Source organism: Chiloscyllium plagiosum, chromosome 33 (assembly GCF_004010195.1).
Source record: "Chiloscyllium plagiosum isolate BGI_BamShark_2017 chromosome 33, ASM401019v2, whole genome shotgun sequence".
Lineage (NCBI taxonomy): Eukaryota > Metazoa > Chordata > Chondrichthyes > Orectolobiformes > Hemiscylliidae > Chiloscyllium > Chiloscyllium plagiosum.
This window is the reverse complement of record NC_057742.1, coordinates 9,592,572-9,605,970: the sequence shown is the minus strand read 5'-3', so window position 1 is coordinate 9,605,970 and position 13,399 is coordinate 9,592,572. Positions and strand designations below refer to the sequence as shown.

Sequence of the window (13,399 nt, the reverse complement as noted above, 5' to 3'; positions counted from 1 at the left end):
CCAGACCTGCTGAGCTCTTCCAGCAATTTCTATTTTTGTCTCTGACTCACAGCTGATTGTCTGGCACTGTATGGAAGGAGACTCTCTCTCTCTCTCTCTCCCCTTTTTATTAATGTCTTCACTGTGATTCCCCCTCTGTCCCTCACTTAGTGATGATTGGCTGGAAGGGTATAACCTGGCACAGAATAAGAATGTGCACATTATCTAGATATTCTGGTCTGTTTCTCCTCTGGGAAATATCCTGTGCTTTGTTAAGCACTGCCCTCTACTGGTAATGTTGAGATTTGATATTCTTGTTCGTGATCTTTTTTCTAACTGGTGGATTGTTACCCTCAACTTTGGTGCAAACTGAAATCTTTTTCCCCCCTGAACCCATAAACTTTTGATTTATGGATCAAAGGAAAGTTGTCTGGCTTGTGGACAAAGGGAAAATTTTAAGTCCCCCAATAGAAACTGAGATTTTAACGTATACCCAGCTCTGTCTCACTGCTACCTTTCTTACCTCTCTGCTGGCTGAAATCACTGGCTTGACAGTTCCTTTGCCACTGATTTGTCTGGCTCAAGTCAAGCCTGACTATCCACTAGATCGACAACCTGCCTTATAGCTCTGTCTTTCTCCAACACTTCCCTCACTTTGCCATCTGTACTGTGACTTCATCCATAACCTAGTTTGTAAGTGCTACTCCTCTCTTAGCAGGTGAAGTATAACATAGAAAAACATATGAACTTTTTTGCATTTTCCTGCCATTGTTTTTCTTCAATGGTAAGAGATTAGGATGCATCACTTTGCAAAGAGTCCATAGTGTCCTTGTTTGCAAGGTATTTTTTCAAATACTTATAAAGGCAAATAGTACATTGGCCATTACTGGAGCAAGATAGGGTCTTGCTGTAACTGTGAGCCTTGGTGAGATCATAGCTACAATATTGTATACAGTTGGTCTCCTTACCTAAGGAAGGATAATTGCCGTCGAGGGGATTCAGTGGACAGATGCCTAGACTAGAGGCATAACTCTGTGAAGATAGATTGGCGAGACTGGGCTCTAGAATTCAAAAATGAGAGGCAATCTCATTTTCTTCTAAATGGGTTGATACAGTAAATACCAGAAGTATGTTCCCCCGGTTGGGGCAGGACAGTGAAACCAGGAGCACAGTCTGAGACTATGGAGTAAAAAGTTTAGGATTGTGATCAGGAGGAATTTCTTTACTTGGACAGTGGTGAGCCTGTGGAATCCTCTGCCCTAGAGGGTGGTGGAGCCTCAGTTGTTTGACCATTGATCAAGATAGAGAATTCTAGATGGTAAATATATCAAAGGAAATTGGAATAAGTGCTGAAAAGTGGAGAGGGAGTAGTTCAGCTGTAATCCAGTTGAATGGCACAGCAGAATTGAGGGCTGAATGGCCTCCTGCTGCTCCTGTTTGCTCTGTTCCTCTCCAACTCTCATTTTAAAACTCAACCTCTTTGTCCAAGTTTTTGTCCTCCTTTTGGATAAGTTTATTTTGAATTGAAACTGTAGTAGAGGTGTTATATAAATGCAAACTGTTGTGCTATTTGGCAATTTATCCCCTGAAGTCATCTTTTCATGCATTTTTTAAAAAACAATTCTCGATTAGTGAGTCAGCAATGTGAAGGTCTGTGCCAGAGAATGCAAATTCCTAAAGATCTCCTCAACAGTTTAGAACTGTGATTCTGATTTTTTTTTTGTCCATTCTGTTTCATTGAACAAAGAAGAATTTCCAATCAATTAAAGAGGAACTGGGTGTTGCCACAGAATTGGAATGTCGCCCAGGGATGTGAGTTTTCGCTGTGTAGCTTTTCAGTGGTTATAAACTCATTTATTGTATCCGTTGCTCCCGATGCGGTCTCCTCTACATTGGGGAGACTGGGCGCCTCCTAGCAGAGCGCTTTAGGGAACATCTCCGAGACACCCGAAGAACACCAATCAACCAAACCCCCCCGTGGCCCAACATTTCAACTCCCCCTCCCACTCTGCCGAGGACATGGAGGTCCTGGACCTCCTTCACCGCCGCTCCCTCACCACCAGACGCCTGGAGGAAGAACGCCTTTCATCTCCTTCCCCACTGACCTATTGTACTCTATGCTACTCTATCCCCACTCCCACCCTCCTCTAGCTTATCTCTCCACGCTTCAGGCTCTCTGCCTTTATTCCTGATGAAGGGCTTTTGCCCGAAACGTCGATTTTGCCTGTCCTTGGATGCTGCCTGAATTGCTGTGCTCTTCCAGCACCACTGATCCAGAATCTGGTTTCCAGCATCTGCAGTCATTGTTTTTACCTAAGTAAACATGAAGTCAAGTGAAAAGCCAACATGCCCAGGTCTGGCTCGTTATATTTCTGCAAACATCTAAGAAAACTGAAACTCACCAGAAAGCTTTCAGCAGTGATAACTTGTGGCATGGTGGCTCATGGTTAGCACTGCTGCCTCACAGCGCTAGGGACCCGGGTTCAATTCCCGCCTCGGGCAACTGTCTGTGTGGAGTTTGCACATTCTCCCCATGTCTGCGTGGGTTTCCTCTGGGTGCTCTGGTTTCCTCCCACAGTCCAAAAATGTGCAGGTTAGCTGAATTGGCTGTGCTAAATTGCCCGTAGTGTTAGGTGCATTAGTCAGGGGTAAATTGCGGGGAATGGGTCTGGGTGGGTTGCTGTTCAGAGGGTCGGTGTGGACTTGGGCCAAAGGGCCTGTTTCCACACTGTAGGAAATCTAATCATATCACATCCAAACAATGCACAAGTAGGCTGTTCTTTTGCCACTCAATAAGGTTGTAGCTAATTTTGGTTTTCACATTAGTTTAGGATACTGCATTCAGCTCTGGTCTCCCTGCTACAAGAAAGGTGTTGTAAATCTTTATTGGACCCTTTCAAATTTAACAAGGGTGTTTTTGGGGTTGGAGGGTTTGAGCTACAGAGAGAGAGGCTGAATAGGCTGGGGCTATTTTCCCTACTGCATCGGCAGCTGAGGGGCGATCTTTATAGAAGTTTATAAAACCATGAGGGGCATAGATTGGATAGGGTGATACCGTTTTTCCCAGAGTGGGAGGGTTCAAAACTAGAAGGAATAGGTTTTAAGATGAGATTTAAAAGTGACCTAAGGGGCAATTCTTTCATGCAGAGGGTGGTGCTTGTTTGGAATGAACTGCTAGAGAAGTGGTGGAGGCTGGTACAACTACAACATTTAAAAGGCATCTGGATGAGTATATGAATAGGAAGGGTTTGGAGGGATATGGACCAAATGCTGACAAATGGGACTAGATTAATTTAGGATATCTGGTTGGCATGGGTGAGTTGGGCTGGAGGATCTGTTTCTGTGCAGTGCAGCTGTATGAGTCTATGACTGTACATTTTTGCAGACATCTGACAATCTTTCTTCCCCTTGGGGTCATCAAGAATCTATCTGCTCTTAAAAAAAACTCTTAAAATTCTGCATCTCTGTTTTGAGGAAGAGAATTCCAAAAACGCTCAATCCTCAGGACAATAAAAAGTTTCCTCTGCTCTGTCTTAAATGGGTGCCTCCTTATATTTAAACAATGACCCTTGGCTCCAGGTCCTCTCTCTTGAGGAAACATCTTTTCCACGTTGACGTGGTCAAGTCCCCTGGTGCCACATGAGAGCATTTCTCAAACAAGGCCTGACATTAGCTGACATGGCAATTGTGGTACAGGTCATCTCTCACTTTTGTCAAAGGGATGGGTTTTAAGAAGCATCTTCAAGAAGAGAGAGGTTGATGGAGGAAATAACAGTTTGCGGCCTCGGGAAGCTGTATTGGAGGGAAGGCAGCAGGGATGTGTGAGACTCCCAGAGTTAGAAGAATGCAGAAAGCTGTAGGTCTGGAGAGATTACTTGAATGAGGAGGGGGGCTGCCATGGAGGATTTCGGATTGGAGAGCCCTTAAAAAGCAAAAGTCTCCTATTTATTCTCTGTGTTAACGAATTGTAAGTTTGAAAGCTGAGGCATGAGAAAATTGACTAAAGCTGGCTCTTTCTTGTTTAAAGATGATAAAACGAAAGGCGCTACCAGCTGCGGTTCAGTGGATGGGACACAACGCCGGATGTGTCTCCCAGCCCCAGGCCCGAATCTGAACAACGTCAGCCTATGGAACATCTTGAAGAACAACATTGGGAAAGACTTGTCTAAGGTCTCGATGCCAGTCCAGCTAAACGAACCACTGAACACACTCCAGCGACTCTGTGAGGAGCTTGAATTCAGTGAACTATTGGATGCAGCGAGCAGGACATCAGATCCCTTTGAGCGTATGGTAAGCTGCTCAATCTGTTCTGTGACATGAATCAATTGGGTGAGTGCCGGTATCTCTTCGAATGAGAGAAACCCACACCTTACCGTCAGCAAAGACGTGGTTATTTTAATTTTTAAAAAATCCATTCGTGGGATGTGTGTCACTGACCAGGCCAGAAATTATTTCCAGGTGTGCAGCCAATAGGAAGGTCACCTGGTGAGTTGTACAGGCTTCCCTCAGTACAAACCTGACCCCAGACAGCTGTAACGTTCAGACCTCAGTGTGGGACAGATGGGAATGGTCAGGGTTTCCTGGTAATCTTTAAGGTTTTCTCTCCTACACTCTCTCACTGGTTCAATCGCTGTTTCCCTGCAGATTTACATCGCAGCCTTTGCTGTGTCAGGCTATGCTTCGGCATATTACAGAGCCAGAAGCAAGCCATTCAACCCTGTCCTCGGTGAAACGTATGAATGTATTCGAGAAGACAAGGGCTTCCAGTTTATTGGCGAACAGGTAGGCATTGTCTCTGCTGATCCGTTCTCAGTCTTCTCCCCTCCCCCTTCAGGTAATGAGGTCCAACTCCAGTTTAAAATCTCAAGGCACTGCAGCAGAATTGCCACCTGTTTTGTGTGTTCGTTCTTCTTATTCATTTGCGGATGTAGGCATTGCATGCTAGACCAGTGTATTGCCTCTCTGTCATTGTCTTTGGAAAGATGGTGGTGAACCGTAGCAGTCTTTGTACTGTTAGGATGGAAGTTCAGGACTTTGCCCCAATGACAATGAAGGGACAGTGAGGATGTTCCAGTGCAGCTTGTTTCTTGGCTCAAAGTGGCACTTGGGTTGTGTTTCCCATGGGTCTGCTGCCTTTGTGTTTTGGGTGCGAGGTTGAGGGTTTGGAAGGAGCCCTGCTCAGTTGCTGCGTTGCATCTGGGAGGTGGAACACACTGCTTCCACGGTGTTGGTGTTGAAGGGAACAAACGTTTTATTTATTCACAGGATGAAGGCATCGCTGTCTAGGCCAATGTTTCTTGCCATCCTTAATTGCTCAGAGTTGTTAAGAGTCAACCACATTGCTGTGGGTCTGGAGTCACATGTAGGCAGCTTCCCTCCATAAAGAGCATTAATGAACCAGATGGGTTTTTCTGACGTAAAACAAGTGGTTTCATGGTCATCGTCAGACATTTAATTCCTAGATTTTTATTGAATTCAAATTTTGCCATCTGCTGTGGTGGGATTTGAACCCAGGTCCCTGGAGTATTGCTTGGGTCTTGGGTTAACAGTAGAGTGATAATACCACTAGGCCATCGCCTTCATTGAAGAAGATGGATGGGATGTGAGCCATTTGACTTTGGAAGATGATTACCACCTGTCTGTAAGGCTGATCACACCCACGTTTGGGTTTCTCAGCAGGTGGATTTCAAAGCCAAATAGGAATTGTGCTTGGTTTCTTTTCCTTTCTGATACCTACATTGCTCATCCTGGGAGGAAAGGTATCCTTCACCCTCTTCCCAATGGTTACCACTCCCTGAGAGTGACTCACTTGAGCAGCAGCAGAGTAGATACTGCTGGAACCAGCCTGGCTCCAGTTCACCTGGTAATTTCTGCTTGTTCCCACTGTGGCTGTCCTTGGCATGGCCAAACAACGTAACCAGCTCGAGACCAAGACACCCGATGAATGGAATTCTGGTTTCCAGCTGTCGGGCGATGGATCTTGGCAATGTTCAAAGAAAACGACCAGACTTTCATGATATGTTGACAAATATGCATCAGCAAAACCTACAATAAATATGAACATGGGAATTTTTAATGGAGGAATGTTGATGTGAAATGTTTTGAAACAACAGGATTTTTAGTGCAAAGAAGTTAAGTGTGAGGAAGTGTGAATTTTCATATTGTATCAAAGGATAAAACACTTGATTTGATATTTAAAAGATGAAGTTTTACTCTGAATTTCAGTCAAATTTAAAATTTCTTTCATAATTTTATTTTAAATAAACCCTGGTTCATAATGAGTGCAGCCACTTAGCTTAATTCTCTCCGTTGATTTGAAACAAGTTGGTACCAAACTGTTGTTGTTTTTTGGGAAATCATGTCTTTATTATTGTACATGAAGGAGCATGCATCTTCTTGGAGCTGTTTAATGTTATCGGTACTCAGCTCATGCAGTAACTGCACTTGCTGTGGTTGGTATTGACATTGGGAAACTATGTTTAATGGCCTTGATGAACATGTTTGAGTTAATAACAGGAGTTTTGCTGTAATTTATTCACTTCTTAATTGCTGGCTAAGCCAGCCATCTTATTCCTATCCCTGATTTGCCGTTGAGAAGGCTGCGTTTTGAAATCCTTCGTGCTTTAGATGTAGGTTTGCTCATAGCTATCGGGAGGCAATTCTGATCCGGAGCAGCAACGGTTTTTATTTCCTTTGTTCGGGGATGAGAATCAGCTGCAGCATCGAATATTTATCTGATTTCAGTTGTGACACTAAAGAGCTGTTTCGTCCTTTTTCCTTTGTTTTTAAAAAAAGTCACATTTGCAGTTTGTGAACTTTGTGTGCAAATTTGCTACTCTGTTTTCCATATGACAACAGTGACGATAATGCAGAGCTACTTTGGCTGTAACGTACTTTGAGATGTTTGGAGGTAGTGAAAGGTGCGTGATGCCATTCGTCCACCTGCATGTATTTGCCTGAATGTTTAGAATTAGCAGCCTATCTTTACTGACCTTGCTGTATTTGATGGACAGTTGTACTCCATTAAATAGCATGCTCCTCTCTGGGTCGGAAGATTAGATTCCTGAACAGTATTGGGGGTAATGTTGCACTGTCGGAAGTTCAGCCTTTCAGGGAAACTATTCAACCAGGGTACATCTAGTTTGTGAATGGTTAAAACCCATGAGAAATAGCAAGACAGTATTGGTCAAAGGCACGGTACACCAGCATAACTGGTGTTGTTAGTTGTGGAGAATAGTTACCACAGAGTATTAGTCACTACGTAGAAGTTACTCGTGTCTACAACACTTGCAGAGACTTTAACACTGTGTTAAGACATGAGCAGCTGCTGCTGGAAACACCTCAGCAGGTTAGGCAGTTCCTGTAGAGAGAGACACAGACTCTACGTTTCAGGTTGCTCACCTTCAGGTGTTTTTCTGCCTCCAGTTAATATCCAGTTGACTGCTCTCAGCTGCTGCTGCTGCAGGTGGGGAGTTACATTTGGTTTTCAAGGGGGGGGATGTCAGGCCTCGGTTGTGCCTGAGTGACTGTCACTGTTCAGCACAAACACAGGTGAAACACTGTCCAGAATAGAATCAGGTGCTTTTTTAGCTCTTGAGATATCTATGCCGAGTCAAGAGACTGGCATAAAGACTGAGATACCAGTATCTCTGCAACTGCAGTGATGTGGTTCAGTGGGGCAGGTACTTATGGTGAAGAGTTGTGGTTGTCTGCTCACTCCCAGCACATGCTGCCCCTCCCAGCTTATTGTATTTTTCGTTACAGGTGAGCCACCATCCTCCTGTGTCTGTCTGCCATGCTGAATCCGAAAACTTCCTCTTTTGGCAAGGTTAGTTTATTTGGCAGTGGGTGGGGGGGGAAGGATTTATAGGGCAGTTTGAGATTCAATTTCTGTAACAAAGTTTTCAAAGTGTTGGAGGGGCGAGCAGCAAGTTGCCATTGGTGACCAGTGCGACATGCTTACATGTTGCTGGAGAGCTGTCTCTGGTGAGAAGAGCAAATGTATTGCTGATGCAGCTGTGGGGCTCAGAAATAAATGGCCTTGCTGTCTGCTAAAAGCACACGTCCCAATACACAAATTGAGTTCAACTGATCAGGTTAATTCACATGAGATTAAGGGTAGACTTACTGAGTGAAGTGGCTGCAGAAGGGCCTGGCAATGACAGGAATATTCCCATGGGTCTCCTACCTCAAAGGTATTTTACATTTTAGATTAGATTACAGTGTGGAAAAAGGCCCTTCGGCCCAACAAGTCCACACCGACCCGCCGAAGCGCAACCCACCCATACCGCCCGAAACGTCGATTCTCCTGTTCCCTGGATGCTGCCTGACCTGCTGCGCCTCGCGCTGAGAGGCAGCAGTGCTAACCACTGTGCCACCATGCCGCCCACTGGAGCAGGAACTACTTACCTCCTGCCCTCTTCCCTTTTGTGCTGCAGGCTAGAGGTTTTTAACATGCAGGCTCGGCATTGCTTAAGTACTTGAATAGCACGGATTTTTTTTTAAATTCTGGTAACCTGTGAATTGGTGCTTTTTCTAAAACCTGTGGATGGGGCACAAACATGCTCTTCTGTCACTAGACTGGCATAAACCATTAAGACAGGTGCCCCAGAACACTGCAATTATAAAATGGTGAATGATAATCGTACAGTAGAATGTCTCAGACACATTATCAATCAATGAACAGGTGACTTAGAGCTCTTATTATCATTCGCCCTGAGACAAAGCTAGTGTTACACTAATTGTGATAATGTAGATGTTGGTTCATGGAGCAGGAACTAAGGTCAACGCAGAAAGAAGGAGCGAGAAAGATTTAAACAAAACAAAAAGGTCTTGCTTAATTATTCAACCGGACGTGGGTTTCTCTGTCTCAGATTCTCGATATAACATAAGAATATAAATTACAAGTGAGTTTTCAAGGGTTCACTGTTCAATTCAGTTTCCGATTCCTGCTCCAGTATGGCCAACCCTGACCCAGGAGGTCACAGGTGGGTGGACAGTTTTAGCCAGTTCACTATTGGAAAAAGTGCAGCCCCATACCTCACAAAGGGGAGGTGGTGGCCTGGTAGTTATGAGACTAAACTAGTAATTCAGAGCCCCATATTAATGATCTAGGGTCATGGGTTCAAATCTCAACATGGCAAATCTGAATTCGGTCAAAATCTAGAATTGAAATCAACTCTGAGGATGACCTCTGATTTGTCATAGAAACCCATCCAGTTCCAGTGTCGTCCTCTGAAGGAAACCTGTTGTCCTTGCCCATCTGGCCTCTATAGCCTCCACCCTTACCCAGCAATGCCCATGTCTCCTGAATTACTGTATACTTGAGTAATAGTCAAATTTTTTGACTACTTTTAAATTTATGGGGTCAATAGTTACATGGATACTACTTTTGAGGGGCTGAAATTCATGCTTGTCAAAATTCCTACCATATCATTAGCAGAAGCCCAACTGATCTCTAAACAAATAAAGGAAAAAAAAAATGAATTATGGTAATTCTGAAAACCTGGAGCAGAACACAACAGCCAGTGGGCTGGAAGATTGGGAACGGAGTTGAACAACCGACAGACTGGAAAGCTGGAGCGGGACGTGACAGCTGGCACTCTGACTCCTAAATGTTGATCTGTTATCTGAGAAGAACTAAGGTCAACTGTTACATGAGATATATTGAAAATTCAAGGCTATTTGGCCAAAAAATAGGGGAGGCTTACTTTTACATGAGATGGGCAGAAATGGGTACAGCAGATGCTGGAGATTAGAGTCAAGATTAGAGTGGTGCTGGAAAAACACAGCAGGTCAGGCAGCATCCAAGAAGCAGGAAAATCGACGTTTTGGGCAAAAGCCCTTCATCAGGAATGTCGATTTTCCTGCACCTCGCTGCTGCCTGACCTGCTATGCATTTCCAGCACCACTCTAATCTTGACTTTTACATGAGATGAACTATTACTCGAGTATATACAAGTCTACTTTCCTGTGTTACCTGCAATAACCTGATAAAGCTACAAACACTTCCCACTAATTGCAATTATATTTGAGGTGGGACAAGTGAGCATTGGGGAGCACCGCAGTCTCTGCGCCAACTACATTTCTTTTGTGCTGCATTTTGGCTGGGTTGGAGGAAACCATCCCAAACTGTAAGGTAAATAGACTGATTAGTAATGCTTAGGGTGGTATTCCAATACAGATCAGCTGCACAAAGTTATATCCAGCTAACAATTGACCAAGATCTTTTGGTTTTTGTTTTTCTTTCTTTAAATCTTTCTCCCTCTTTCTGCTTTGACCTCAGTTCCTGCTCCATGATCCAATATCAACTGTAGTGCGACACTGACGTTTTTGCCTAGGACTTTGCTCATGATTCGGGGCTGGCCAAATGAATTATATAAGTCTTTTTTTGGTTTTGTTGTGTTCCGAGTTTCACAAGGTATTTGTTGCTGGCAACTCCATAATGTTATTCAACGGGACTCTTCTGGCGTGATGGTAGCACCCCTACTTTTGAGCCAGTAAGTCTGGGTTCAAATCCCACCTACTTTAGACGTGTGTAAGAGCATCTCTCCGAACAGGTTGGCTGAGACAATATTCTGGAGTAATTCCATCATCTGAGAAGCTTTCTGCTTGTATCTGAAATTAATGAGTTTAAATGAATTACTTTCTCCTTTTAGATGTGAGGTGGAAGAATAAGTTTTGGGGGAAGTCCCTGGAGATTGTGCCTGTTGGAATGGTGAACGTGAGCCTGCCAAAGTAAGTAGCTGATTCAGAAACTTTCATGGTAAGGCAGAGCAAACTACTTCTGGTAACCAAAGGGACGGTAATCCGAAGACGCAAATTGGAAGTGATTGATTGGCAAATAAACCAGAAACTGGATAAGAACTCCATAGATTTTCTATAGTGTGGAAACAGGCCATTGGCCCAACAATTCCACACTGACCCTCTGAAGAGCAGCTGACCCAGCCCTATCCCGATAACTCTGCAGTTCCCAGGGCTAATGCACCTAACCTACACATCCCTGAAAGCTGAGTGATTTAGCACGGCCAATCCACCTAACCTGCACTGTGGGAGGAAACCGGATCTTGCACCTTGCAAAAACCCAAGTGGACCAGAGGAGAACTGGCAAAGTCCACGCACAGTTGTTGAGGATGGAATTGAACCTAGATCCCTGGTGCTGTGAGGCAGCATTGCTAACCATTGAGCCACCATGCCACCTGTCTGCAGAGCGTGGTTATCTGGAATGTACTGTCTAATGTGATGCATTCAAACAAAAATGAGGAACAGGAGTAGACTACTTGACCCTTCCAGCTTATTCATCCACTGAGTTAGATTGTGGTTAGTCTAATTACTCCATTTCCTAATTTGCAGCACTAACCTTTCACCTCTTTGCTTATCAAGATCCTATCTACCTTTGTCTTAAAAATATCCGCTAAGTCTCAGCTCTCATCACTTTTTTGAGGAGGAGAGCTCCAACATTGAGGGAGTAAAGGATATTGTCCTCATCTGTCTTAAATGAGTGACTACTTCTTTTTGATACAGTGACCTTTAATTCTAGATTCTCCCACGACTGGAAAGTGCTTGTTGAAGCAGATTCAGTTGTAACATTAGTTGGGAAATTGAATAAATATATGGTTGAAAATAAGTTGCAGGCTGTAGGAAAGAAATAGGGAAGTGGGAGTTATTGGGTAGATGTGGCAAAAGCCAATGTGGGTCAAAGGGCAATCTTTTTCTTTATTCACTCATAGCTGGTCAGCATTTATTCCTAGTTGTCCTTTAGGTGGTGGTGGTGGTGGTGAGCTGCTTTCTTGAACTGCTGCAGTCAATGGGGAAGGAATTCCAAGATGTTGACCTAGTGACAGTGAAGGAATGGTGATACATTCTTGAGTCAGGACGGTGTGTGGGAGGGGAGCTTGAAGATGGTGGTTGTTTCCATGTATCTGCTGCCCTAGTCCTCTAGATGGCAGTGTCATGGATTTGGAAGGTGCTGCTTAAGGATCTTTGAGTTTCTACACGTGAATCTAGTAGGTAGTACACACATTTTGGTGCTGTTTAATGCTATGTCTTGTGTTCACTTGTAGGTCAAAAGTAAGCAGATGTAAAATATAAGCGACACATTTTGTGACTGGTTTCTAACCAATGTGTTCCTGTGATATTCCCAGGTTCGGCGATCACTATCAGTGGAATAAGATCACCTCCTGCATCCACAACATCCTGAGTGGGCAACGATGGATAGAACATTATGGGGAAGTGACAATCACAAACATAAGGAACAGTACCTGTCATTGCAGGTTGACATTTTGTAAGGTAAGTTTGATCATGAAGTTCTTGCCCATGTGGCATTGGTCAGTTCAGTTGGAGTTATCTGCAATACTTCTGAAAAGTCCACCTAATGTAATTAAAATGTTTTTCTTTTTGCCCATTGCTCATGATTTGGCAGCATATCTGGTTCAGGGCATTGCACATCAGGAAGGATGTCGAGGCTTTGGCGAAGGTGCTGAGCTTTACTTGAATGGTGCAAGGGATGTGGGACTTCACATAGCTGAGCTTGGTCTCTACGGAGAGAGAAGGTTAAGATGAGATTTAATGGATATTCTCAAAACTTGTAGGATATTGTTAGTGAATCGGGAAATACTGTTCCAGTGGCAGAACTGTCATAACTACAGGATAAAGATTTAAGATAATTGGCAAAGGCGCCAGAGGTCAGATGAGTTTTCTCCCCCAGTAAATTGTAATTTGCAATGTGCTGCCTGAACATTTTGAGGGAAACAGTAGCAGAGTGATAATGTACCAGACTTGTAATCCCGAACCCAAAGAGAAAATGCTGGAAAATCTCAGCAGGTTTGGCAGCATCTGTAAGGAGAGGAAAGAGCTGACGTTACGACCCTTTGTCAAAGCTTAAAAAAAAAGGGAGAAATAGGGAGGTATTTATGCTAGGCTGAGAAGGTGAGTCATGGATGCAGAAGCAAAGGTAGCAATAAAGAGGTGATAATGACAGTGTATAGAGGGATTGTAGGGAGATTAGGAGCTGTGAATGACCAAGGCTGAAGCCAGTGCTATGTGACAAAATAGGGGGGGGGGGGGGTGAAGCAGAGGCAAAATGGAAAACCGGGGAGAAGGATAGCAAAGGGGGAAAAGGAGAGGAAGAAGGCGATGAGAGAGTGGGGAGTGAGAGAAAGAGAGACAATAAAGAAATAAGAGCTACAGAAAAGTGAAAACAATTTTTTAAAAATAAATGAAATAAAATATCTGAAGTTGTTGAATTCAGTGTTGAGAGCGGCAGGCTGTAACATACCGAGTCAGAAGATGAGATGCTGTTCCTCCAGTTTGCGTTGAGCTTTACTGGAACATTGCAGCAGGCCAAGGACAGACATGTGGGCATGGGAGCAGGATTGGGTGTTGAAGTGGCAAGCCACAGGAAGGTCCGGGACCTGATTGC

The 13,399-nt window shown here is 44.0% G+C and overlaps 1 protein-coding gene across 2 annotated transcripts in view; it reads left to right on the top strand.

The window, feature by feature from the left end:
- The window catches only part of LOC122539812 (oxysterol-binding protein-related protein 7-like), a 93,767-nt gene that overhangs the window by 65,003 nt on the left and 15,365 nt on the right, over positions 1 to 13,399 (top strand). For both annotated transcript variants that reach the window (XM_043674875.1, XM_043674876.1), the window contains exons 15-19: positions 4,007 to 4,269; positions 4,624 to 4,761; positions 7,744 to 7,807; positions 10,638 to 10,716; positions 12,123 to 12,267. In XM_043674875.1, coding sequence (XP_043530810.1) covers positions 4,007 to 4,269; positions 4,624 to 4,761; positions 7,744 to 7,807; positions 10,638 to 10,716; positions 12,123 to 12,267 — 689 coding nt within the window. The remainder of the gene's footprint in view (positions 1 to 4,006; positions 4,270 to 4,623; positions 4,762 to 7,743; positions 7,808 to 10,637; positions 10,717 to 12,122; positions 12,268 to 13,399) is intronic.